Here is a 27,153-nt window from a genome sequence, read left to right as displayed (position 1 = left end):
AGGACCACCGGCACCATGGCAACCCGTAAGCGCGTCGGCAAGGAGGAAGAAGCTGCGAACGGCGGCGGGGACGACGTGGGCGCGCCGTCGTCTGCAGCCGCGGCGACCAAGCGATCCAAGGACCAGCGGCACACCGCGGCGCTGATCCTGGCGCGGGGCGGAAGCAAAGGCATCCCGCTGAAGAACATCAAGACCCTGGCGGGCATCCCGCTCATCGGCTGGGTGCTGCGGGCCGTGGTGGACTCGGGCTTGTTCGACAGGTACACGTATAAATAATAATAAATGTATATATGATCGGTAACGCTTTGAAGTGCAGGCGACAGGTTGTACCACTGTGTGTGTGTCCCGTGTGTGTGTCCCGTGTGTGTGTGTCCGTGTGTGTGTGTCCCGTGTGTGTGTGTCCCGTGTGTGTGTGTCCGTGTGTGTGTGTCCCGTGTGTGTGTGTCCCGTGTGTGTGTGTCCCGTGTGTGTGTGTCCGTGTGTCCCGTGTGTGTGTGTCCCGTGTGTGTGTGTCCCGTGTGTGTGTCCCCTGTGTGTGTCCCGTGTGTGTGTCCTGTGTGTGTCCCGTGTGTGTGTGTGTGTCCCGTGTGTGTGTGTGTCCCCTGTGTGTGTCCCGTGTGTGTGTCCTGTGTGTGTCCCGTGTGTGTGTGTGTGTCCCGCGTGTGTGTGTGTCCCGTGTGTGTGTGTCCGTGTGTGTGTGTCCCGTGTGTGTGTGTCCCGTGTGTGTGTGTCCGTGTGTGTGTGTCCCGTGTGTGTGTGTCCCGTGTGTGTGTGTCCCGTGTGTGTGTCCCGTGTGTGTGTGTCCCGTGTGTGTGTGTCCCGTGTGTGTGTGTCCCGTGTGTGTGTCCCCTGTGTGTGTCCCGTGTGTGTGTCCTGTGTGTGTGTGTGTGTCCCGTGTGTGTGTGTGTCCCGTGTGTGTGTGTCCCCCGTGTTTGTCCCGTGTGTGTGTCCCCCGTGTCTGTGTCCCGTGTGTGTCCCATAGTGGTTTGGCCATTCCGGTGATGTTTATAACGTTAAACTTCCTGGTTGCACGTGGCCAGGAAATATGACGTAGTTAGAGCTAAAATCCGTATAAATGACACAAAGATTTACGGTTTGGCAGTGAGTGACGCCTTTTATTTTGTTGAGCGATGGTTTCAACGGTCAGAAAATGGTGTCGGTGAAGTTTATTATCATTATTATTCTTTTTTCTTCCTTTTCTTCTTCATGTTATATTTCTTCTGCTTCTTCTTATTTTATTATTATTCTTATACTTCTTCTTATTAGGCCCGAGCGCCACAAGCTGGCGAGAGGCCTATTAATCTCGTAAGGCCGTGCGAAGCACGGCTGCGAAAGTGCGCACGTAGTGCGCACGAAATCGAGCGCAAAGCGCTCGCCCACTTCCAAACACTCACTAACGCACTCCTTCACTCACGCACGCCCCGTGCATACTAATTAGTAGTAGGAAAATGGAACATTACCGTTGTAAACGGGCGAAGCCCGTGCAAAAGTGCGCACTAAACGAGCACTTTACATTGAGATGACGACCGCCGAAGGCAGCGTTGCAACTGTAAGGCAAGGCAAGGCAAGGCAAGTTTATTTGTAGAGCACATTTCATACACAAGGCAATTCAAAGTGCTTCACAGCAGGAAAAATGCATTCAAATCACAAAGAAATTACAGAAATACAATAAAATTAACTAAATTAAAAATTATCAATCCAACTGATTTTCTAAACTAATAAAATCACAAACAAAAGAGAAGAGTGCAAAGAAAAAATCCTTTTAGTCATATGCGCAGCTAAACAAAACAGTTTTTAGCTTAGATTTGAACATTGTCAGAGTAGAAGCCTGTCTCACATCTTCAGGAAGACTGTTCCAGATTTTAGCTGAATAAAACTGAAATGCAGATTCCCCATGTTTTGTCCTGACTCTGGGCACCAGCAGGAGGCCGGTCCCTGAGGTCCTCAGAGTCCGAGATGGTTCATATGGCACTAACATATCCAAGATGTACTTTGGTGCTAGGCCATGGAGAGACTTGTACACAAGCAGAGCTGCTTTAAAGTCTATTCTCTGAGCCACAGGGAGCCAGTGCAGAGACCTGAGAACAGGACTAATGTGATCATACTTCCTGGTTCTAGTCAGGACCCGAGCAGCAGCGTTCTGGATGTACTGCAGCTGTTTTACAGCTCGTTTGGAGAGACCAGTGAGCAGGCCGTTACAGTAGTCTAATCTACTGGAGACAAACGCGTGGATAAGTCTCTCTAAATCTGGTTTTGACACTATATTTTTGATTTTGGCAATGTTTTTTAGATGGTAAAAAGCTGCTGATGTTATTGATTTGACGTGGCTATTAAAGTTCAAGTCTGAGTCCATTATTACCCCCAGATTTCTAATTTGGTTTGTAGGTTTTAGAGCGAGACTCTGGAGGTGACCGCTAACACTTTCTCTTTGTTTCTGTGGGCCAAAAACTGTATGACCAAACATGCGGGCGCCGCCCGCATGTTTGGTACCCCGTCGCCCCTGGCAAGTACAGTGAACTAGCCCATGCCGAAGGCATGGATCATGCATACTTACTCCTGCTATGACAGAAAAAGTAAACAATGAGTGAATGGGCGTAGCCCATTCACTCATTGCATCGGGAAGGCTTAGAGCTTTCAAACGATGTATAATTTGTTGTTATAGTGGAAACGGCTATATTGTTTTTGCTAAAAATATTATTATTTTTATTATTAGGCCCGAGCCCCAGCAGGGCGGAGGGCCTATTGCTCCCGCGGCAGCGTTGCAACTGTCTGACCAAACATGCGGGCACAGCCCGCATGTTTGGTGCCCCGTCGCCCCTGGCAAGTACAGTGAACTAGCCCATGGCGAAGGCATGGATCATGCATACTTACTCCTGCTATGACAGAAATAGTCAACAATGAGTGAATGGGCGTAGCCCATTCACTCATTGTTGACAACAGCAGCGCGAAGCGCTGCATTCCTCCAAAAACACTCCTGGCATCGTCCCGTACGCGAGAATCCATGCCGCAGGCATGGGCCATGCTTGTATCTGCTCAAATCAATGGAAGTCTATGGGAAGTGGGTGGGGCACCCCGACGGGAAAGGGAGTGACGAGCGCGTAAGCGCTCGTAATGATGATTCCACCCCATGGCGGCATCGGGAAGGCTTAGAGCTTTCAAAGGATGTATAATTTGTTGTTATAGTGGAAACGGCTATATTGTTTTTGCTAAAAATATTATTATTTTTTTTATTAGGCCCGAGCCCCAGCAGGGCGGAGGGCCTATTGCTCCCGCAACGCTGCCGAAGGCAGCGTTGCAACTGTCTGACCAACTGTCTGACCAGCATATTTGGTACCCCGTCGCCCCTGGCAAGTACAGTGAACTAGCCCATGCCGAAGGCATGGATCATGCATACTTACTCCTGCTATGACAGAAATAGTCGACAATGTTGTATTGTTTTTGCTAAAAATATTATTATTATTTTTCTTGTTCTTCTTCAGCGCTTTGATCTCTAATTTGACCCCCTGAACATGCTCAAAAACTCACCAAACTTTGCCCAAAATTCAGAATCGGCGAAAAATGTTATTTTTTCTGGGCCATTTTTTTTTTTCGTTAAAAAATGGCGCGACAGCGCCACCGACAAAAGTCAAAATACATTGCGCCTATGGGAGACGCCCCGAGGTCAACTTTGGCGTAAAGCTACGAAATTCGGGACACGCATTCCTCTCGTGAGGACAAACAAAAAAAATCATTGTGGCCATGCCCCTAGACTTACCCTATGGCCGCCATCTTCCTTTGAAAATGAAAACACGCTGTGTTAGCCATTTTGTTCACGTCAAACTTTGACGAACTCCTCCTAGGGCGTTTTGCCCACCGACTTCAAAATCGGCGGACGTCCTCTGGACAAGTGGGGCATCTAAAGTTATCCAATTTTTTGAGATTCCTTTTACGGTCTGTGTGCGGCGCAGCCGCAAAGTTCGACAACTTATTTTGGGATATTGCAGATCTAAAAATTGTTCCCATTTGATCAAAACAAGTCCGATTAGGACCAAATTTGAATCATATTGTTCAACTTTCTAGTTTGGACCAGTTTATGATGACAAAATTGAAATAGGCGCGATAGCGCCCCCTACAGAGTGACCTTTAAATTAACATTGAAGGTCAAAAATTAGTTTTACCAAAATTTTCTAAACTTTGCCCAAAATTATATTTTGGCGTCCCGATCAAAAAAGCCAATCAGACAAATGCCTTAATTTTTACGGCGTAGTCGTAGCGATGACATAAACCTCCCATGTTATCCCTATGGGAAAACCACCAAATCTCTCAAATTACCACATTTTTATGTTTTACACTTCAACGAACTCCTCCTAGTGCGTTTTGCCCACCAACCTCAAAATCGGTGTACGTCCTCTAGACAAGTGGGGCATCTAAAGTTATCCAAATTTTAAGGATAACTTTTACGGTCTCTGTGCGACGGAGCCGCAAACGTTTCCCAGAATTCTGACTATTTGGCCTTCAGAGTGGCCTATAAACAATAGAGTTTTTCCAAATGACATGACATTTTGCACTAAATTCTAATTTGCCATCCTGATCATACAAGTATGAGAGCCAAAGTCATATTTTGTACGGCGTAACCGTAGCGTTGACAGAAACATCCCATGTTATCCTTATGGGAAAATCGTAGAATCGCTCAAATCACCACATTTTTACACTTCACACTTTAACAAACTCCTCCTAGGGCGATTGTCCGATCAAGCTCATATTTGGGGAAAATCATCTACACAAGCGGGCCATCAAAACTTACCCATATTTTGATTCTAAGTGCTACGGTCTCTGTGTGGCGGACCCGCAAATATATGTCAGAAATGGGAAAACAGCGAAATCTCTAAAATGACCACATTTTCACGCTTCACACTTTCACCAACTCCTCCTAGGCCGATTGCCCGATCAAGCTCATATTTGGGGAAATCATCTACACAAATGGGGCATCAAAAGTTATCCATATTTTGATTTTAAGTGCTACGGTCTCTGTGCCGTGGAGCTGCATATTTGACCGACATTTGTGTTCATTTGCACTGGTTGTCCACATGTCCAATGTGTCGCTGTCTTAGTTCTTAGATAATTGCGTTAGCGCCATCTCTGTAAAATGCAGAGAGCAGAGTCGGAAGGCCGGCGGCCCGCGAGGGCCGTTGGATGCCGCTTGCGGCTTTAATTTTTCTTGTTCTTCATCGCTTTGAACTCTAATTTGATCCCCTGAACATGCTCAAAAACTCACCAAACTTTGCCCAAAATTCAGAATCGGCGAAAAATTTTGTTTTCTCTGGGCCATTTTTTTTTTCCTAAAAAAATGGCGCGACAGCGCCACCGACAAAAGTCAAAATACATTGCGCCTATGGGAGACGCCCCGAGGTCAACTTTGTCGTAAAGCTACGAAATTTGGAACACGCATTCCTCTTGTGAGGACAAAAAACAAATATTATTGTGGCCACGCCCCCAGACTTACCCTATGGCCGCCATCTTCCTTTGAAAATGAAAACACGCTGTGTTAGCCATTTTGTTCACGTCAAACTTTGACGAACTCCTCCTAGGGCGTTTTGCACACCGACTTCAAAATCGGCGGACGTCCTCTAGACAAGTGGTGTATCTAAAGTTATCCAAATTTTAAGGATAACTTTTACGGTCTCTGTGCGACGGAGCCGCAAACATTTCCCAGAATTCTGACTATTTGGCCTTCAGAGTGGCCTATAAACAAGAGTTTTTCCAAATGACATGATATTTTGAACAAAATTCTAATTTGCCATCCTGATCATAAAAGTATGAGAGCCAAAGTCATATTTTGTACGGCGTAACCGTAGCGATGACAGAAACATCCCATGTTATCCTTATGGGAAAATCGTAGAATCGCTCAAATCACCACATTTTTACGCTTCACACTTTAACGAACTCCTCCTAGGGCGATTGTCCGATCAAACTCATATTTGGAGAATATCATCTACACAAGCGGGGCATCAAAACTTATCCATATTTTTATTCCAAGTGCTACGGTCTCTGTGCGGCGGCGCAGCAGCAAATTTGACTGACACTTGTGTTCATTTGCACTGGATTGGCCATGTCCAATGTGTCGCCGTCTGTCAAGTTCTTTTTTAATTCAACACAATAAGGGCGCCATCTTTATCAAGTCGAAAGCGCAGAGTCGGAAGGCCGGCGGCCCGCGAGGGACGTTGGATGCCGCTTGCGGCTTTAATTAGGCCCGAGCGCCACAAGCTGGCGAGAGGCCTATTAATCTCGTAAGGCCGTGCGAAGCACGGCTGCGAAAGTGCGCACGTAGTGCGCACGAAATCGAGCGCGAAGCGCTCGCCCACTTCCAAACACTCACTAACGCACTCCTTCACTCACGCACGCCCCGTGCATACTAATTAATAGTAGGAAAATGGAACATTACCGTTGTAAACGGGCGAAGCCCGTGCAAAAGTGCGCACTAAACGAGCACTTTACATTGGGATGACGACCGCGAAGCGGTCGTCATCCCCATATAAAGCACTCATTTGCCCTAAGTAGCTCACGAATACGTTCCCCATCTCTTGCATGTTCCGTGCATATAAGCATGTAATGCAAAAATTGAACATTATTACTGTATAGAGGGCCAAAAACACAAAGTGGGCGGAGCCCACTCAAAATTAACGAATGTACCCGTCAGTGACCAGGGACCCACACCATGAGGTAGGAAAGCGCGAGCGCTTTCCGAAAATGTATAGTTTATGATATTTGAAAAATGGGAAACATTGTTTTCGCATCGGAATATTCTTCTTCTTCTTCTTCTTCTTCTTCTTCTCGGGACCAACCCTCCTATTTTTCACCCAGTGAACATTGACGAAAAGTCACAAAAATGTTCACACCTCTAAAAATCGTGCCTCTCTACATTCTGGCTATTTCCCTTTTCTAAAATAAAAAAAATTGGCGCGTCAGCGCCCCCAAATGTACCAAAAATGCATTGAGAGATGGGAAATGACCCAAAAAAAATCTGATCGTAGGATCATGAAATTTGGCGCAGAGGTAGATGGTGACAAGAGAAGTAAAAAATATTATTACGGCAACGCCGTCCGCCCAACCAAATGTCGGCCATATTGCTTCAAAAATGGCTAAACATGACTTCGGAGTTTTTCCAAACGTCGTACTTTTACGAACTCCTCCCAGGGCTTTGGCCCTAAAAAGCTGAAATTTGGTGAAAATGCTACTGAGGAGTGGGACATCAAAAGTTATCCAAATTACATTGATACCTCTCACGGTCTCTGTGCGGCGAAGCCGCAAACTGTAGCTAGAATTTCAGAAATCTCCCATATTTAAAATTTCTGCCGTTTGCGCGGATAAAGTCCGAATTGCGTCAAATTAGAATCAGTTGTTAAACTCTTTGCCCTAAACCTACTTGAAGTGAAATAAATTCATTTGGCGCCACAGCGCCCCCTACAGATTTTATATGGAGGTTAAATGTTTAGTTTTGCGAAATTATATGAAATTTGACACACAACTCAATTTTAGCATCCCCATCAAAAAAGTCAATGAGACCCATGTCATAATTGTTATGGCGTTGCCGTAACGATGACCGAAACCTCCCATGTTATTCCAATGGGGCCAGAACATGTTTACACTTTAGACTTTCACAAACTCCTCCCAGGGCGTCAGCCCTATTAACCTGAAATTTGGTGAGACTCATCTTCAGGACCATCAAAAGTTATCCACATTTTCATTCAAAGAGTCACGGTGTCTGTGCGGCAAAGCCGCACATTTTGCCAAGAATTCAAAATAAAATTGCTTTTTGATGGTAAAACAAAGCGGAGAACATGTGACAGCGTCACAGATTCAGCAGTAGGCGTGATAAAAGGACAATTGGGGCGCTTTAGCGCCCCCTCCTCTTGCGGCGTGGCGGCGGCGTGGCGAGGGCCGATCATTGCCGCTTGCGGCTATATTTCTTCTTCTTCTTCTTCTTCTTCTTCTTCTTCTTCTTCTTCTTCTTCTTCTTCTTCTTCTTCTTCTTCTTCTTCTTCTTCTTCTTCTTCTTCTTCTTCTTCTTCTTCTTCTTCTTCTTCTTCTTCTTCTTCTTCTTCTTCTTCTTCTTCTTCTTCTTCTTCTTCTTCTTCTTCTTCTTCTTCTTCTTCTTCTTCTTCTTCTTCTTCTTCTTCTTCTTCTTCTTCTTCTTCTTCTTCTTCTTCTTCTTCTTCTTCTTCTTCTTCTTCTTCTTCTTCTTCTTCTTCTTCTTCTCCTCCTCCTCCTCCTCCTCCTCCTCCTCCTCCTCCTCCTCCTCCTCCTCCTCCTCCTCCTCCTCCTCCTCCTCCTCCTCCTCCTCCTCCTCCTCCTCCTCCTCCTCCTCCTCCTCCTCCTCCTCCTCCTCCTCCTCCTCCTCCTCCTCCTCCTCCTCGTAGAATCATGAAATTTGGCGCAGAGGTAGATGGTGACAAGAGAAGTAAAAAATATTATTACGGCAACGCCGTCCGCCCAACCAAATGTCGGCCATATTGCTTCAAAAATGGCTAAACATGACTTCGGAGTTTTTCCAAACGTCGTACTTTTACGAACTCCTCCCAGGGCGTTGGCCCTAAAAAGCTGAAATTTGGTGAAAATGCTACTGAGGAGTGGGACATCAAAAGTTATCCAAATTACATTGATACCTGTCACCGTCTCTGTGCGGCAAAGCCGCAAACTGTAGCAAGAATTTAACATTTCTGCCGTTTGCGCAGATAAAGTCCGAATTGCGTCAAATTAGAATCAGTTGTTAAACTCTTTGCCCTAAACCTACTTGAAGTGAAATAAATTAATTTGGAGCCACAGCGCCCCCTACAGATTTTATATGGAGGTTAAATATTTAGTTTTGCGAAATTATATGAAATTTGACACACAACTCAATTTTGGCATCCCCATAAAAAAAGTCAATGAGACCCATGTCATAATTGTTATGGCTTTGCCGTAACGATGACCGAAACCTTCCATGTTATTCCAATGGGGAAATCGCCAGAACATGTTTACACTTTAGACTTTCACAAACTCCTCTTAGGGCGTTAGACATATTAACCTGAAATTTGGTGAGACTCATCTTCAGGGGTGGACCATCAAAAGTTATCCACATTTTCATTCAAAGAGTCACGGTGTCTGTGCGGCAAAGCCGCACATTTTGCCAAGAATTCAAAATAAAATTGCTTTTTGATGGTAAAACAAAGGGGAGAAGATGTGACAGCGTCACAGATTCAGCAGTAGGCGTAATAAAAGGACAATTGGGGCGCGTTAGCGCCCCCTCCTCTTGCGGCGTGGCGGCGGCGTAGCGAGGGCCAATCATTGCCGCTTGCGGCTATATTTCTTTTTCTTCTTGTTCTTGTTCTATAAACACTTGCTCCTCGTCTCTGTCTTCACACTTTGTGAATCGGGCTGTACTTAAACACGGTATTTGCAAAATAATTTGCGTTATTATTCTGACATTTCATTCATGTTCATATTCTCATCGAACAAATGTATGATTACAATAATGTCATATTCATGTGCTATACTCATACGCAATAATGTCATATTCATGTGCAATACTCGTACACAATAATGTCATATTCATGTGCAATACTCTTACACAATAATGTCATATTCATGTGCAATACTCATACGCAATACTGTCATATTCATGTGCAATACTCATACGCAATAATGTCATATTCATGTGCAATACTCATACGCAATACTGTCATATTCATGTGCAATACTCATACGCAATAATGTCATATTGATGTGCATATCACTGCTGTAAATAAGTGTTTACTTTTGGCACTATTATTATTATTTTCGTCTTATTTTATTTTTATATTTTTCTTTTTCTGTCTAGAAGAGTTTTGTTTATAAGAGTTTTTATATTAAGAGTGTTTTTTTGTTTTGTTTTTTTAAAGCTTTCTATAAGTTATCTGTTCTTTTACTTCAACAAAGAACTGTATTTATGGAGCAAAGGTCGTTTTGTGGCCGCCATAAAAAACCTGTTCATTCTGTTCAAAGTGCACATCGTAAACAAATTCAGGCGCTTCAACTGAGGACATGAAATCTGATCAAACAGACGGGATGTTTTGGGCATTTATGCACACAAAAGTACTGAGAAATGGTGTATTTATATGTAAACATTTTGAAAGATTTCACTATTTTCTAATGTTGACTTTATTTGGTGTGTTTATACCTGTCGTACATATACATTATAGTTTTACACCAATCAAGCGGGTATTTGCGGAGAAAACGTTGAAAAACCTTTAGAAAAATGACAGGAAGTGACATCACACTGGGTACACTCGTTCCGGTCAAAGTTTACACAGAATTTACACCAAGAAACAACTTTTTTTGACTCTCAATAGAAGAATTCAACAGAATAAATGTACTTTCATAGCATTTTATTCGTCAAAATGAAACGAATTGTGACATTGTGAGTTTTTGCCCAGTGTTTGCTGGGTAATTTCCTACTGTGATGTCATCAATTACAAACAGGAAGTGAAAATATAGCCGCAAGCGGCAATGATCGGCCCTCGCTACGCCGCCGCCACGCCGCAAGAGGAGGGGGCGCTAACGCGCCCCAATTGTCCTTTTATTACGCCTACTGCTGAATCTGTGACGCTGTCACATCTTCTTCCCTTTGTTTTACCATCAAAAAGCAATTTTATTTTGAATTCTTGGCAAAATGTGCGGCTTTGCCGCACAGACACCGTGACTCTTTGAATAAAAATGTGGATAACTTTTGATGGTCTTGAAGATGAGTCTCACCAAATTTCAGGTTAATATGTCTAACGCCCTAAGAGGAGTTTGTGAAAGTCTAAAGTGTAAACATGTTCTGGCGATTTCCCCATTGGAATAACATGGAAGGTTTCGGTCATCGTTACGGCAAAGCCATAACAATTATGACATGGGTCTCGTTGACTTTTTTGATGGGGATGCCAAAATTGAGTTGTGTGTCAAATTTCATATAATTTCGCAAAACTAAATATTTAACCTCCATATAAAATCTGTAGGGGGCGCTGTGGCTCCAAATTAATTTATTTCACTTCAAGTAGGTTTAGGGCAAAGAGTTTAACAACTGATTCTAATTTGACGCAATTCGGACTTTATCTGCGCAAACGGCAGAAATGTTAAATTTGGGAGATTTCTGAAATTCTTGCTACAGTTTGCGGCTTCGCCGCACAGAGACCGTGACAGGTATCAATGTAATTTGGATAACTTTTGATGTCCCACTCCTCAGTAGCATTTTCACCAAATTTCAGCTTTTTAGGGCCAACGCCCTGGGAGGAGTTCGTAAAAGTACGACGTTTGGAAAAACTCCGAAGTCATGTTTAGCCATTTTTGAAGCAATATGGCCGACATTTGGTTGGGCGGACGGCGTTGCCGTAATAATATTTTTTACTTCTCTTGTCACCATCTACCTCTGCGCCAAATTTCATGATTCTACGATCAGATTTTTTTTGGGTCATTTCCCATCTCTCAATGCATTTTTGCTACATTTGGGGGCGCTGACGCGCCAATTTTTTTTATTTTAGAAAAGGGAAATAGCCAGAATGTAGAGAGGCACGATTTTTAGAGGTGTTCAAATTTTTGTGACTTTTCGTCAATGTTCACTGGGTGAAAAATAGGGGGGTTGGTCCCGAGAAGAAGAAAGAAAGAAAGAAAGAAAGAATAATATTCCGATACGAAAACAATGTTTCCCATTTTCCAAATATCATAAACTATACATTTTCGGAAAGCGCTCGCGCTTTCCTACCTCATGGTGTGGGTCCCTGGTCACTGACGGGTACTTTCGTTAATTTTGAGTGGGCTCCGCCCACTTTGTGTTTTTGGCCCTCTATACAGTAATAATGTTCATTTTTTGCATTACATGCTTATATGCACGGAACATGCAAGAGATGGGGAACGTATTCGTGAGGTACTTAGCGCAAATGAGTGCTTTATATGGGGATGACGACCGCGAAGCGGTCGTCATCTCAATGTAAAGTGCTCGTTTAGTGCGCACTTTTGCACGGGCTTCGCCCGTTTACAACGGTAATGTTCCATTTTCCTACTACTAATTAGTATGCACGGGGCGTGCATGAGTGAAGGAGTGCGTTAGTGAGTGTTTGGAAGTGGGCGAGCGCTTCGCGCTCGATTTCGTGCGCACTATGTGCGCACTTTCGCAGCCGTGCTTCGCACGGCCTTACGAGATTAATAGGCCTCTCGCCAGCTTGTGGCGCTCGGGCCTAATTATAAACCAAAAAAAACGGTGCTATCCTGGGATAACATTTGTATAATTTTTTAAGCAAAACGACCTGTAGGGGGCGCTTTAAAGAATGAAAAAGAGCTGTCTTTATTCCAGTTTATACGATTTATTTAGCTAACAAGTAAATACAAATCTGTCTCTGAAATTAAAACAGGAAACGCACATTTTACACCAAACCAGAATGCCACGTTTACAGTGATAGCAGCTAACACCAGTGAAGGACAGATTAGTTTATTATTTTTTTACAATATTTATCTTGGCGAATCCTGTGATATGACGATGGACAGAGAACACTCCCTTCTCTCTCATCCCTCTATTTCACTCTGTCCTTTCCTGTTTAATAAAGCCTACGTGCAACAAAATCTCAAAATAAATATTAAAAGTAAACACAATCACAGCTGTCCCTACTGTCGCCTTTAACACGAGATATTTACATTAATATATGGTCCACCCCATGCACGGATCAGGACCAAGAAAGTTTAGTTTAGTCTTTCTTTGTCAGGGACCATGTACAAAATCATTCATCTTCAAGAGAAAAGATGATCTGCACCAGATTTAGCTCCTGCTACTTTCAATCTACAGTCCCTGGGCAGGCGAATACATCACAAAGTACACATTTCATTACAATTACGACACGTTACATTTCATTATCAACATTAGCTCAGTAAAACACACTATAAAACAAATTCATTTCTAAGAGTTACACAATTAATACAGACGGATACAAAAAATACAGCTAAAATCAAAGTCGGCACCGTTGATTATCCAGGATGAGCTTTTTCAAGTTTCGAGCGCCGTTATGAATATCTACGGACAATTTCAGACTCTCTGGGAGTTGATTCCACTGTCTGGTAATTAAAAAAAGAAAAGGCCGATTGTGCGAAGGCCGAGGATGTTTTCGGGATGGTGCTGGTGGATCGAGTCGTTGGGAAGTGAAGCAGCATTATTAAGGATTTTGAATAGCGTTCTTAGATTTGTAAATACAATAAAATTGTCAAAACTAAGCATTTTGTATTTGCTAAGGATGTTGCAATGTCATTTCAATGCGGCAGGTTCTAAACTGCAGAACGTTGTATATCGCATGTCCGCGCTCCACGTGTGTCTTTGCGTTTCGCTGCGTCTAGAGTCACTTCCTCATTAGACTCATTTCTCCGTCAATATGAGTCTGATTGTCATAAAACACAGCGCTTTGAAGCTTAAGAATACAATGACCACTGTCCACTGACGTCTTCTTCTACAGTGTGTGACGTCTTCTTCTACAGTGGATCAAACGCTTGCGCTTCCTGCTAGCGTGCCCCCTGGTGGCCCTTTAGCCAGTAAAAATCTATACATTAACCGCACCGTTATGGGGGAAAAAAGTGGCGGCCTAAAGTCCCAAAAGTACGGTAAACATTTAATCACAGACGAGCTAATTTGTTAGGTTTGGAATTTCACTTCCTGTTTGTAATTGATGACATCACACTAGGAAATAACTCAGCAAACTCTGGACAAAAACTCATTTAACGTCGCTATTTAAAAAAAAAAAAAAAAAAAAAGGCAAACAAAAATATATGAGAACGACTTTATTTCTTTTGTGTAAACCGTTTTGTCTTTTCTCCACAAATACCTGCTTGATTGGTGTAAAACTATATTTTTTATGTAAAACAGTTATATAAAGTCCCCAAATAAAATCAAAGTTAGAAAATGGTAAAATCCTGTCATAGGCACTTTAAGTAAAATGAGTGATTTCAAGTAGAACCGGTTCTTCGTTCCCGTCCCCAGGTGCAGATAGGACTGTAGATTGAAATGTCATCTTTTTGCATTCCCAGCACGTGGGTGTCGACGGACCACGACGACATCGAGAAAGTGGCGAGATCGTGCGGGGCCCAAATCCACCGCCGCTCCGCCGAAGTATCCAAAGACTCTTCCTCGTCGCTAGACACGATTCAAGAGTTCGTCCGCCTCAACCCAGGTTAGACCGGGGTCAATCTTCCTCCCAGATGCCGTCGCTCTACGCGCAATAGCAAAGCAAATATAAATTGATAAAGTACTTCCTATTAACGGCAAAACAAGTACCGTATTTTCTGGACTATAAGTTACACCGGAGTATAAGTCGCACCACCCAAAAAATGCATAATAGAGAAGAAAAAAACATATATAAGTTGCACTGGAGTATGAAATGCAGTTGCAAGTGTGAAAATAACAAATAATATCACACATAAGTCGCTCCGGAGTATAAGTATAAGTAGAAATATAAGTATAAGTCGCACCCCGGCCAAAACTATGAAAAAAGGTGTGACTTATAGTCCGGAAAATACGGTAAAGCATCTTTTTACATTTTGTACATCGCAAACTGCAATATTGATCTACAACGGCTTAGTACTAGAAACCGGTCCGTTAACTTCCTGTTCAGAACTGCAGAACTGCACCTTCATAGCAACATTTCACAGTAACAAGCAGGAAATAGTCATTTAAGTGTTTTACGAGACATGTTAGAACTCTACATGTGTCACGCGGCAGCTTAATGTTTCCAAATAACCACAACTAAGTACAGGGATGTGGGTGGGGACAGGGGGTAGGTGAAAATAGGAATTTTCTCAGTTCCAGGGATGAACTCGAACATGCAAGAATTGATCAAAATACATCGTTGCGTTGGCTAACGATGAGGAAACGCAGTGGAAACAGGGTTAAAATGTCTATGCGATCAAGTCAATGGTGTTCCTCTTTCTCACTCGCTCAGAGGTCGACGTCGTGTGCCACATCCAGGCCACCTCCCCCTGCCTGCACCCGTTTCACCTGAAGGAGGCGCTGGAGTACATCACGGACCAGGGCTACGATTCGGTGTTCGCCGTGGTCAGGAGGCACCACTTCCGCTGGCAGGAGGTCAAGAAAGGAAGTACGCAATTCACCCGTTCTGTTTGTTTGACCGCTTTGCGACAATAATGGGACAATAAAGGAATATCTTATCTTTGCGCGTCGCTGCTCCGTGTGGTCAGTTGGGTGAACTGCATAGATAAGAGTGCAGCGCTATAGCAACTTTCAGTCTATATTTTCACATTGTTTGCATAGACGCTTTTATTTGCCGAAACAGGAAGTGCGCTGTTAGCATGCTAATGTTTGTTAGCTTTACCGGTAAACTCTGCTCTGAAAGTTGTGAAAAGTATACATTTGGTGCTTCTAATGCATTTTTTTAGACTTAAAAAAACCCCTGTATGTTTTTTTTTTCAAACTGAAATGTGAAATGAAACTTTCAAGTTTGCATCTATGAGTAAAACAAATGATAAACCGATTTCACGTTTTTTTAAGTGAAATTTCATGTTTTTTAATCTTTATTTCAACTTGAGATAGATTTGTGGGCCTTGCTATGTATTTTAAACTTAATATCTCTTAACGGCCACAGCAGCAAGATAAATATTGGTATTGGCAACAAAATAAAATCCCTAGATCTCTGCAAACATTGGCCTGAAACGCATTGGAATTGTTTTTTTATTAGTTTATTAGTCTTCTCTCTACTGATACCGCTCTTGGACGTGTTTAAAAAGTGCATCATTCCGTGTTTTAACGATGAAACCGAATCTCAAATCCAACCGCAACCGCGTCATTCGTCCGCAAAAAAAATCACGATATTCTTCCCCAAATCGTTCTCCCGAATGTAAAAGGCTCCGAGTGTTCAAAAGACGCGGTATGATGATGTTCATGATTTCTTGCGCGTGTTTCCAGCGGATGAGCTGACGTTTCCCCTGAACCTGGACCCGAGCAACCGCCCGCGGCGCCAGGACTGGGACGGGGAGCTGTGCGAAAACGGCTCCTTCTACTTCGCCACCAGAGAACTCATCGAGAAGGACGGCCGCATACAGGTACGCGCCGCGGCGACCATTAGCGCTCGTGCTAGCTCGCGCGCTGTGCTTCGGGGTTCAGCTGGGTTTGTGTGGCTGCTTGAAATCCTGGAAAATGTCTGTTTTCAAGGTTGTTAAAGCGCTTGAATTCTGAAAAAAGTGCTTCAAAATGCTTGAAATGTTAATTTACTGATCTGTATCTTACGTATTTTGACAGAAAAGAGCGTTACCAGTCTTCAGTTTGTTGTTTTGAAGTACTCTAATGAGTTTGCCTCTAAGTAATTAAGTCACTTTAACGAGGGGCAGTGCTTTGACTCAGCTTTAACACTAGGGCTGTGCCAAATGTACAAAATATCGATATATCGTGATGCTAAATTTGGTGATAAAGTATCGATATCGTGGGCTACTGTATCGATTTATTGCCATGAGTCATTTTCGGTATGATTCCCCTTTTTGATGATTTAAAATGGGCGTATTTCAGTTTGACTTTGTGCGGGTCGTGGGCTTAACACAGAAAAATTAAAAAAAAATAGTGATGTAACGTAGAATATCGTGAGCAATATATAGATCGTGATCTCATCGTGTCGTGAGCTGCGTATCGCACGGGGTGAAACGTGATCGTAGGATATCCAAATGAAAGAGACCAGTTCGTCTAATCGTCCTTTTTAAATTGATTGTGACAAACTGCAATGACATCTTTTTAATAGGCTCTTTAAAGTGATATAGGCTCATTAAAATGTTTTATCATCATGCGTGTCCGCCAGACTCGACACGTAGACGTAGTCACGAGCAAACAAGGCCCTCCCCCCTTCCCGTCTACGGGCATTGTCTCTTTGTTGTGCCACGATTCGCCAGTTGCATGTGCGGCAGGTTTGGCAGGTTTCTCGAGTTCTCTGCAGAGGTGTTAGGTTAACTGCAAAATCCTTCTGGGTTCGCACGAGGACACCTCAAAGCAAAACAAAAGGAGATTACTTGCCATCCGTCATTTAGAACAAACATCTCACACCTTATCTCGCAGGTGTCAAGAGCGCAGGTGTCAAGAGCGCAGGTGTCAAGAGCGCAGGTGTCAAGAGCGCAGGTGCCAAGAGCGCAGGTGTCAAGAGCGCAGGTGTCAAGAGCGCAGGTGTCAAGAGCGCAGGTGTCAAGAGCGCAGGTGTCAAGAGCGCAGGTGTCAAGAGCGCAGGTGTCAGGTGCCAAGAGCGCAGGTGCCAAGAGCGCAGGTGCCAAGAGCGCAGGTGCCAAGAGCGCAGGTGCCAAGAGCGCAGGTGTCAAGAGCGCAGGTGTCAAGAGCGCAGGTGCCAAGAGCGCAGGTGCCAAGAGCGCAGGTGCCAAGAGCGCAGGTGTCAAGAGCGCAGGTGCCAAGAGCGCAGCGCAGGTGTCAAGAGCGCAGCGCAGGTGTCAAGAGTGCAGGTGCCAAGAGCGCAGGTGCCAAGAGCGCAGGTGCCAAGAGCGCAGGTGTCAAGAGCGCAGGTGTCAAGAGCGCAGGTGTCAAGAGCGCAGGTGTCAAGAGCGCAGGTGTCAAGAGCGCAGGTGTCAAGAGCGCAGGTGTCAAGAGCGCAGGTGCCAAGAGCGCAGGTGTCAAGAGCGCAGGTGCCAAGAGCGCAGCGCAGGTGTCAAGAGCGCAGGTGTCAAGAGCGCAGGTGTCAAGAGCGCAGGTGCCAAGAGCGCAGGTGCCAAGAGCGCAGGTGCCAAGAGCGCAGGTGCCAAGAGCGCAGGTGCCAAGAGCGCAGGTGCCAAGAGCGCAGGTGTCAAGAGCGCAGGTGCCAAGAGCGCAGGTGTCAAGAGCGCAGGTGTCAAGAGCGCAGGTGTCAAGAGCGCAGGTGTCAAGAGCGCAGGTGCCAAGAGCGCAGGTGCCAAGAGCGCAGGTGCCAAGAGCGCAGGTGCCAAGAGCGCAGGTGCCAAGAGCGCAGGTGCCAAGAGCGCAGGTGCCAAGAGCGCAGGTGCCAAGAGCGCAGGTGCCAAGAGCGCAGGTGCCAAGAGCGCAGGTGCCAAGAGCGCAGCGCAGGTGTCAAGAGTGCAGGTGTCAAGAGTGCAGGTGCCAAGAACGCAGGTGTCAAGAGCGCAGGTGTCAGGTGCCAAGAGCGCAGGTGCCAAGAGCGCAGGTGCCAAGAGCGCAGGTGCCAAGAGCGCAGGTGCCAAGAGCGCAGGTGCCAAGAGCGCAGGTGTCAAGAGCGCAGGTGTCAAGAGCGCAGGTGTCAAGAGCGCAGGTGTCAAGAGCGCAGGTGTCAAGAGCGCAGGTGTCAAGAGCGCAGGTGCCAAGAGCGCAGGTGCCAAGAGCGCAGGTGCCAAGAGCGCAGGTGCCAAGAGCGCAGGTGTCAAGAGCGCAGGTGTCAAGAGCGCAGGTGTCAAGAGCGCAGGTGCCAAGAGCGCAGGTGCCAAGAGCGCAGGTGTCAAGAGCGCAGGTGCCAAGAGCGCAGCGCAGGTGTCAAGAGCGCAGCGCAGGTGTCAAGAGCGCAGCGCAGGTGTCAAGAGCGCAGGTGCCAAGAGCGCAGCGCAGGTGTCAAGAGCGCAGCACAGGTGTCAAGAGCGCAGGTGCCAAGAGCGCAGGTGGTCCCATGGCGCTGTTGATCCAAGGGCGCAGGTGGTCCCAGGGCGCAGGTGGTCCCATGGCGCAGGTGGTCCCATGGCGCAGTTGGTCCCATGGCGCAGTTGGTCCCATGGCGCAGTTGGTCCCATGGCGCAGTTGGTCCCATGGCGCAGTTGGTCCCAGGGCGCAGGTGGTCCCATGGCGCGCAGGTGGTCCCATGGCGCAGGTGGTCCCAAGGCGCAGGTGGTCCCAAGGCGCAGGTGGTCCCAAGGCGCAGGTGGTCCCAAGGCGCAGGTGGTCCCAAGGCGCAGGTGGTTCCATAGCGCAGGTGGTTCCATAGCGCAATCACCCGCTCGTGAGTTTGAACCCAGCTCCAACCATTTGCTGCATGTCCTTCCCTCTCTCATTCCCATTTCACGCTCTGTCCAATAAAGCGCTTGCATTTTATCTTCTGTATTTAAAAGCCATTCTTTCGGTTCCATTTCACGTCCAGGGCCGTAAAGTGGCGTACTACGAGATGCTCCCGGAGTACAGCGTGGACATCGACGTGGACATCGACTGGCCCGTGGCAGAGCAGAGAGTTCTCAGGTCAGAACAACGCCAAAGCCGCAGATCTCGTCACACATTTAACGCTCGTGCCAGGGCTGTAGCGCGGCGCTGCCCAAAGATCTCACAACGTATAAACGCAGGTCTGTTTGGCTCCAGGTACGGTTACTTCGGGCGTGACAATCCGGAGGTGGTGAAGCTGATGTTCTGTAACATCTCCGGGTGTCTGACAGACGGGAGGGTCTACATGAACACTTCAGGAGGAGAGATGCTTTCCATCAACACCAGGGACAACGCCGGGATCAGGATGCTGCAGAAGGAGGGCGTCGAGGTGGGTCCAGCCGCTGCTTACTCCCCTCTGACTCCCTCTGACTCCCTCTTGCTCCCCCTGACTCCCCTCTGGCTCCCCCTAACTCCCCTCTGACTCCCTTCTGACTCCCTCTGGCTCTCTCTGACTCTATTTGACTCCCTCTGACTCCTGTGACTCCCTGTGGCTCCTCTCTGACTCCCTGTGACTCCCTGTGGCCCCTCTCTGACTCCCTGTGGCTCTCTGACTCCCTGTGGCTCCCCTCTGACTCCCTGTGGCTCTCTGGCTCCCTGTGGCTCCTCTCTGACTCCCTGTGGCTCTCTGACTCCCTGTGGCTCTCTGGCTCCATGTGGCTCCTCTCTGACTCCCTCTGATTCCCTCTGACTCCCTCTGGCTCTCTCTGACTCCCCTCTGGCTCTCTCTGACTCCCTCTGGCTCTCTCTGACTCCCCTCTGGCTCCCTCTGGCTCTCTCTGACTCCCTCTGGCTCTCTCTGACTCCCTCTGACTCTCTCTGACTCCCTCTGACTCTCTCTGACTCCCTGTGGCTCTCTGGCTCCTCTCTGACTCCCCTCTGAGTCCCTTTGGCTCTCTGACTTCCTCTGGCTCCTCTCTGACTCCCTCTGACTCCATGTGGCTCCTCTCTGACTCCATGTGGCTCCTCTCTGACTCCCTCTGGCTCTCTCTGGCTCTCTCTGACTCCCTCTGGCTCCCCCTGACTCCCCTCTGACTCCCTCTGACTCCCTCTGGCTCTCTCTGACTCCCTCTGGCTCTCTCTGACTCCCTCTGGCTCTCTCTGACTCCCTCTGACTCCCTGTGGCTCCTCTCTGACTCCCTCTGGCTCCCTCTGACTCCCTCTGGCTCTCTCTGACTCCCTCTGGCTCTCTCTGACTCCCTCTGACTCCCTGTGGCTCCTCTCTGACTCCCTCTGGCACTCTCTGACTCCCTCTGACTCCATATGGCTCCTCTCTGACTCCATGTGGCTCCTCTCTGACTCCCTCTGGCTCCCCCTGACTCCCTCTGGCTCCCTCTGACTCCACTCTGACTCCCCTCTGACTCTCTCTGGCTCCCTCTGACTCCCTGTGGCTCCTCTCTGACTCCCTCTGGCTCCCTCTGGCTCTCTCTGACTCCCTCTGGCTCTCTCTGACTCCCTCTGGCTCTCTCTGACTCCCTGTGGCTCCTCTCTGATTCCCTCTGGCACTCTCTGACTCCCTCTGTCTCCATATGGCTCCTCTCTGACTCCATGTGGCTCCTCTCTGACTCCCTCTGGCTCCCCCTGACTCCCTCTGGCTCCCTCTGACTCTCTCTGGCACTCTCTGACTCCCTCTGACTCCATATGGCTCCTCTCTGACTCCATGTGGCTCCTCTCTGACTCCATGTGGCTCCTCTCTGACTCCCTCTGGCTCCCTCTGACTCTCTCTGGCTCTCTCTGGCTCTTTCTGACTCCCTCTGACTCCCTGTGGCTCCTCTCTGACTCCCTCTGGCACTCTCTGACTCCTTCTGGCACTCTCTGACTCCCTCTGACTCCATATGGCTCCTCTCTGACTCCATGTGGCTCCTCTCTGACTCCCTCTGGCTCCCCCTGACTCCCTCTGGCTCCCTCTGACTCCCCTCTGACTCTCTCTGGCTCTCTCTGACTCCCTGTGGCTCCTCTCTGACTCCCTCTGGCACTCTCTGGCTCCCTCTGACTCCATGTGGCTCCTCTCTGACTCTCTCTGACTCCCTCTGGCTCCCTCTGGCTCCCTCTGGCTCCCTCTGGCTCTCTCTGGCTCCCTCTGACTCCCTCTGACTCCCCTCTGACTCTCTCTGGCTCCCTCTGGCTCTCTCTGACTCCCTCTGGCTCTCTCTGACTCCCTCTGGCTCTCTCTGACTCCCTGTGGCTCCTCTCTGATTCCCTCTGGCACTCTCTGACTCCCTCTGTCTCCATATGGCTCCTCTCTGACTCCATGTGGCTCCTCTCTGACTCCCTCTGGCTCCCCCTGACTCCCTCTGGCTCCCTCTGACTCTCTCTGGCTCTCTCTGGCTCTTTCTGACTCCCTCTGACTCCCTGTGGCTCCTCTCTGACTCCCTCTGACTCCATATGGCTCCTCTCTGACTCCATGTGGCTCCTCTCTGACTCCCTCTGGCTCCCCCTGACTCCCTCTGGCTCCCTCTGACTCCCCTCTGACTCTCTCTGGCTCTCTCTGACTCCCTGTGGCTCCCCCTGACTCCCTCTGGCTCCCTCTGACTCCCCTCTGACTCTCTCTGGCACTCTCTGACTCCCTCTGACTCCATATGGCTCCTCTCTGACTCCATGTGGCTCCTCTCTGACTCTCTCTGACTCCCTCTGGCTCCCCCTGACTCCCTCTGGCTCCCTCTGGCTCTCTCTGGCTCCCTCTGACTCCCTCTGACTCCCCTCTGACTCTCTCTGGCTCTCTCTGGCTCTCTCTGACTCCCTCTGACTCCCTGTGGCTCTGGTTGCAGGTGCTGCTGGTGTCCTCCAGCCTGGACCCCGTGTCCCAGGCTCTGTCCCAGAGCGTGGGGCGTGGCCTGGGCTGTGAGGTGCTGTGTGTGGGGGAGAAGCCTCTGGAGGAGCTCAAGGCTCTGGTCCAGAAGAAGCAGCTCAGCTGGAAGGACGTGGCCTTCATGGGTCAGTACCACCCGGGCCTCTACGCTGCACAATGACACCTTCTAAAACTAGGAAAATACACTTGTTTTAAGTAAAAATTAAGTGAAATAATCTTAATAATCTTACTTATTTAGCCTTTTTTAGTAGAAATGTCCTGAATCTAGACAAAGAATCAGACTTATTGTGTTTAGGTGAAAATATCTTGGTTAGATTTGTGAATTTTGCAGTGAAGAGTTTTAGCTCAAGGTGAACACTAACTTGAGTAGCAATGATGAGAAAACTCCAGTAGGACAGACTTGGGGTCACAAAGTGCTGGTAATACGGGGAAAAAAAAAGTGAACGTAAAATAGGTTTTTAGTCGTTGATGTCATGAACATAAACTCTACTGACTTATAATCTGTGCCATTTACACAAATAATAGTCACATTTCTTCCTCCAAAGTCTGACTTCTGCTTAAAACCACACGTTTTACCGACTCACTGAACTGAAATGCAGTTAAGATAAATATATTTAGAATTTTGCACAAAAAAATATGAAAACGTTTTCCCAGAATAGCAAATTTTTTAGGTTTACAATTTCACTTCCTGTTTGTAATTGATGACATCACACGAGGAAAAAATTACCCAGAAAACACTGAGACAAAACTCATCTAATGTCACCATTTTGTTTATTTGACCAATAAAAATATAGCGACTTTATTTTGTTGAATTAACGTTTAGAGCTTCAAAAAAAATTGTTTCTTAAATTCTGCATAAACTTTGACTGGAACGAGTGTGATGTCACTTCCTGTTAACGTTTTCTCCACAAATACCTGCTCGATTGGTGTAAAACTATCATTTATATGTGCAACAGGTACAAATACACCAAATAAAGCCCGTCATTGGCCCTTTAAGTCGCGTTTTTCATTATCACGTCGTCTCTGAACGCGGCGACTAAACACTTTTCCCCCTCCGCCAGGAAACGACGAGCTGGACGTGGAGTGCCTGAACATGGCGGGCCAGAGCGCCGTGCCGTCGGACGCCCCGGTGGCGGCGATCAACGGGGCCAAGTACATCTGCCGCACGGCGGGGGGCCAGGGGGCCGTGCGCGAGTTCGCCGAGCACATCCGCCTGCAGAAGCGCAAGGCCAAGTCCCAGCTGGAGCAGGACCGCATCGACTGCACCAGCTGGTGAAGGGGCCCCGGGGCCGCTCTGCCCTCTAGCATGTTCACAGACGACTCTCTCCGGTGGTGATTTCTTTTTCTCAGATTTCGGTGGAGTAGCTAGAAAGAATGACAACGTTTGCGCTCGCTCCTCGCTGCGGCTGCTGTGGAAGACGTGCTCGATATCGACACTTAGAAGGACACATTAAAGGACACGTTATGCAAAGTTTAGACCATTTCGACCATGTTTTGTCATAGTTGCCTCATTAAACCCACGCCTGTTTAGAAGGTCCTCTCCCTCTGAGCCTCAGATAAGATAAGATAAGCCTTTATTTGTCCACACAATGGGGAAATTTCAGTTTTCTTATAAACAAAACTCTATAGACAAAACCTCTTACATTCTTAATAAGGTTTTTTTTCTGTGGCGTCATTAAGTCCAACACCGGGATCTTCTGCGGCCATCACGACTGCGACTGTGCATGTTTTTAATTAGATTTTTTTTTTTCATCCTTTATTTTTTTGTAGTTTAAAAAAAAAACGTTTAAACATGTTTTAAAGGTTTTTTTTCAATGTTATATTATTTTTTCTGATTTTTTTCCAATTTCTTTTTTTTTTTTTTTGTGAATTCTCATTTTTTTTTTGTGAATTCTCATTTTTTCCCCACATTTTTTTTAAAAGGATTTTTTTCCAAGTTATTCTTTTTCTTCCAATACATTTTTTTAAAGGATTTTGTCAATTTATTTATTATTATTATATTTTTTTTATTTTTTTTTCTACTTTGTATTCGTTTCTTTTTTAAACCAAAACAGAAAATCCTGTCCTCAGTCGTCGGTTAGGTTTGCGTCATCAATTTTGTGGCGATTTTTCCCTGCAGCCAGCGGAACGTTCCATAGGTGTCTTTTATTATGTCCATCCGTGTGCATTTTTCAACGTATTTGAAGCAATATAATACAGCAAAAGCGCCTTGTAATTTGGCTAATTACTAAACGACGCACTGATCCTTGCGTTTACAACGAATAACTGACAAAAAAAGTGAAAATGTTCAAATCATTTAGCAACATTGAGCTTCGTCTGACGATTCCACAGCGAGAAGTGACGGAACACGGCTCCTTCTACTGAACGTTACGCAAGTATAAGTACAAATACGCGGAGATAGAAGTGGCTAACTTTTACTCTGTGCTTATGGAAATATGCTACAGCCGCGGTTCTCAAATTGGGGGACGCGGACTGCTTAAAAATCTTTAGCTTTGAATTAATTTATGCCTTAATTTTAAATGTTTTTCTGTGTCTCTGAAGGAAATTTTTGTGTGGAATAAACATTGAAAATGTATAAACCTGGGTCTGTTGTTTTTTAAATGTTGTTAGAAATATCGAAATATTGTCATTGTTTTGGAGAAATTATGAATTAGGATGTATTATTGCGATATTTGAATATACATTTTGACAGTATAATTGCAGTTGGTGTGATCACGTGACAGGTTTTTATGATTTCTTATTTGTTTACTTTATTTGGTGGCGTAAAACCTAATTAACGCCGATCGAGTGTCGCTTTGAGAAGAAAAGTTTAAAAGCAGAGCAAATTTCACCAAATGCTTCACTGTTGCTGTCATTTGTGTGAATGTAGTTCTATTTATGCGTGGTTTGGAGTTCCCAGTTACCAAGAGGTCATCGGACAAAATAAAATTAACGTTATAGAAAATAAAATGTGATGGAAGCGACATTTTGAATGTTATTCAAAAGTCATTTGATGTATCACTTTTATTTATTTTATTTATTTTATTTATCTATTTTATAGTATTATTTATTAACATATATTATTAACATACACAGAACACGACCAACAAATAAATATCAATTAAACATATAAAGCAACAAAATCACAGCACATTTGAATTACAATAAAACAATAAAAAAAAAAAGAAAAAGCTTTCTAATCAATGCTTTTCCCCCTCAAACGTGCACAAAACCTCTCTATATAAACTATATACTGCTTAATTTATTTGGATTTTTATCAAACTTCTTGACCGTAAAAACCTAACTCTGATCATCGTTGTCAACTATTAAAAATCACCACCTGCTCACGTGGCAAAACACGGCCCAAAAACGCTGGAAATCGCACAAAAAACGTTCTCCGGAAGAAGCTCGAGTTAAAAGAAATAAAATCATACTTTTCTGCAAAACTTTGAATGCGTGACAGCTTTGTACGCTTCGATCAGAGAGTGACATCATCATCGTAGACATATTAGGTACTTTATGATGGTTTTGAACGTAGCAAAGTTGTCATGTATGTAAAAATATCTCATACATGTTTCTAATTTTGACTTTATTTGGTGTATTTATACCTGTTGTACATTATAGTTCTACACCAATTCGAGCAGGTATTTGTGGAGAAAATTTAGAAAAATCAATGGAAAATGACAGGAAGTGACATCACACCAGGGCCAGTTTATGCATATTTTACACAAAGAAACAACTCTTTTGACTCTAAACATGAATTCAACAAAATAAAGTCGCTCTCATGTATTTTTATTTGTCAAATCAAAAGAATTGTTACATTAGATGCGTTTTGTAGTGTTTGCTGGGTAATTTCCTCATGTGAGGTCATCGATCACAAACAGGAAGTGAAGTTATGAACCTTAAAAATAGCTTTTCTGTGATTATTTTTTTTTTTAGCAAATTCAAAATATATCTATCTTAACTGCATTTTAGCTCAGCGAGTCGTCCGACCTGTAGGGGGCGCTTTAAGTTTCCCGTCGCTTGTGATGATCTTATGGATTTGTGCGTCTCTATAGAAGGAAAACACACATTAATTGATAGATAAATAAATAAAATGGGTTTACACGTAAGATTAGAGTGAAAATGGGGCGAGAAAATGTGAACTATTCTGCAAACTGCGAGTACCGATGTGCCGCATATGTGCTGCGACCTAACTCCTCCCCTGCACTTGCACACCTGCACACCTGCACACTTGCACACTTGCACACTTGCACACTTGCACACTTGCACACTTGCACGCAAATGACTGTTGTTTTTTTTATTATATTTACTTTTCATTCACGTTACAAACACGACCTCAAACAAATGAATTTCAATATACATTTAATTCTATAGCGACAATTTTCAGTTGTAAAGCTGCAGCGCGTAACTTCTTTTTGGTGGGTGGGTTCCACAGTCTGCCATTACGCTTGTCTGTTTCCACGGAGACGAGCAGGTGACGTCACTTCTTCTTCTTTGGTGTTTTATGGCGGTTGGTATTCATAAAATTATACATTACTGCCACCTACTGTAGACTTTATAGTATACCGTTTAAAAAAATAAAAAAAATGGGCAAGGGAGATGGCAAGAGGGTGGGCAAGAGAGTGGGCAAGAGGGTGGGCAAGAGGGTGGGCAAGAGGGTGGTAAAGAGGGTGGGCAAGAGGGTGGGCAAGAGAGTGGGCAAGAGGGTGGGCAAGAGGGTGGGCAAGAGGGTGGTAAAGAGGGTAGGCAAGAGGGTGGGCAAGAGGGTGGGCAAGAGGGAGGGCAAGAGGGTGGTAAAGAGGGTGAGCCAGAGAGTGGGCAAGAGGGTGGTAAAGAGGGTGGGCAAGAGGGAGGGCAAGAGAGTGGTAAAGAGGGTGGTAAAGAGGGTGGTAAAGAGGGTGGGCAAGAGGGAGGGCAAGAGAGTGGTAGAGAGGGTGAGCAAGCTTCACCCTACTCACTCCCGAATGTGTCTTTTAAAGCCGTCGAAGTAAACGCTTGATAGAAATAACAATGCCGTACTTTGGAACATTCCAGGGAGACGAAACGGGCGGCCAGAAAACGCACGCACCTTTTCAAATCGCACTTTTGAAAACAAAAACTAAAACGTTTTTCAAGGTCTTTTCTTTTGTCCCGAAACCAACGCGACATGCGCAGAACAAACCGCCGCGACGACACGAGCGTCAATACTCCGACACAGGCGTCAATACTCCGACACAGGCGTCAATACTCCGACACAGGCGTCAAT

The 27,153-nt window shown here is 45.8% G+C and overlaps 1 protein-coding gene across 1 annotated transcript; it reads left to right on the top strand.

The window, feature by feature from the left end:
* On the top strand, nt 1-23,309 carry cmasa (cytidine monophosphate N-acetylneuraminic acid synthetase a). Its single transcript, XM_072459150.1, has 8 exons — nt 1-260; nt 14,038-14,180; nt 14,949-15,104; nt 15,929-16,065; nt 19,065-19,159; nt 19,277-19,448; nt 21,886-22,051; nt 22,988-23,309. Exons 1-8 carry the CDS (start codon nt 16-18, stop codon nt 23,200-23,202), a joined length of 1,329 nt encoding a protein of 442 aa, XP_072315251.1. The 5' UTR covers nt 1-15; the 3' UTR covers nt 23,203-23,309.
* Nucleotides 23,310-27,153: the final 3,844 nt, after the last annotated feature.

The sequence above is a fragment of the Eucyclogobius newberryi genome, unplaced genomic scaffold (genome assembly GCF_026437365.1).
Source record: "Eucyclogobius newberryi isolate DKJ021-1_F unplaced genomic scaffold, fEucNew1.0.hap1 SCAF_22, whole genome shotgun sequence".
Classification (NCBI taxonomy): Eukaryota; Metazoa; Chordata; class Actinopteri; order Gobiiformes; family Gobiidae; genus Eucyclogobius; species Eucyclogobius newberryi.
Note: the sequence above shows the minus strand (reverse complement) of the source record. Positions and strands in the feature narration are given on the sequence as shown.

Excerpts from the sequence above, each read along its gene's own strand:
- cmasa (XM_072459150.1), top strand. The coding sequence starts at position 16 with ATGGCAACCCGTAAGCGCGTCGGCAAGGAGGAAGAAGCTGCGAACGGC. Across the intron at positions 16,066-19,064 it reads AGAAGGACGGCCGCATACAG|GGCCGTAAAGTGGCGTACTA; the intron begins GTACGCGCCGCG and ends TTTCACGTCCAG. Across the intron at positions 19,449-21,885 it reads TGCAGAAGGAGGGCGTCGAG|GTGCTGCTGGTGTCCTCCAG; the intron begins GTGGGTCCAGCC and ends CTCTGGTTGCAG.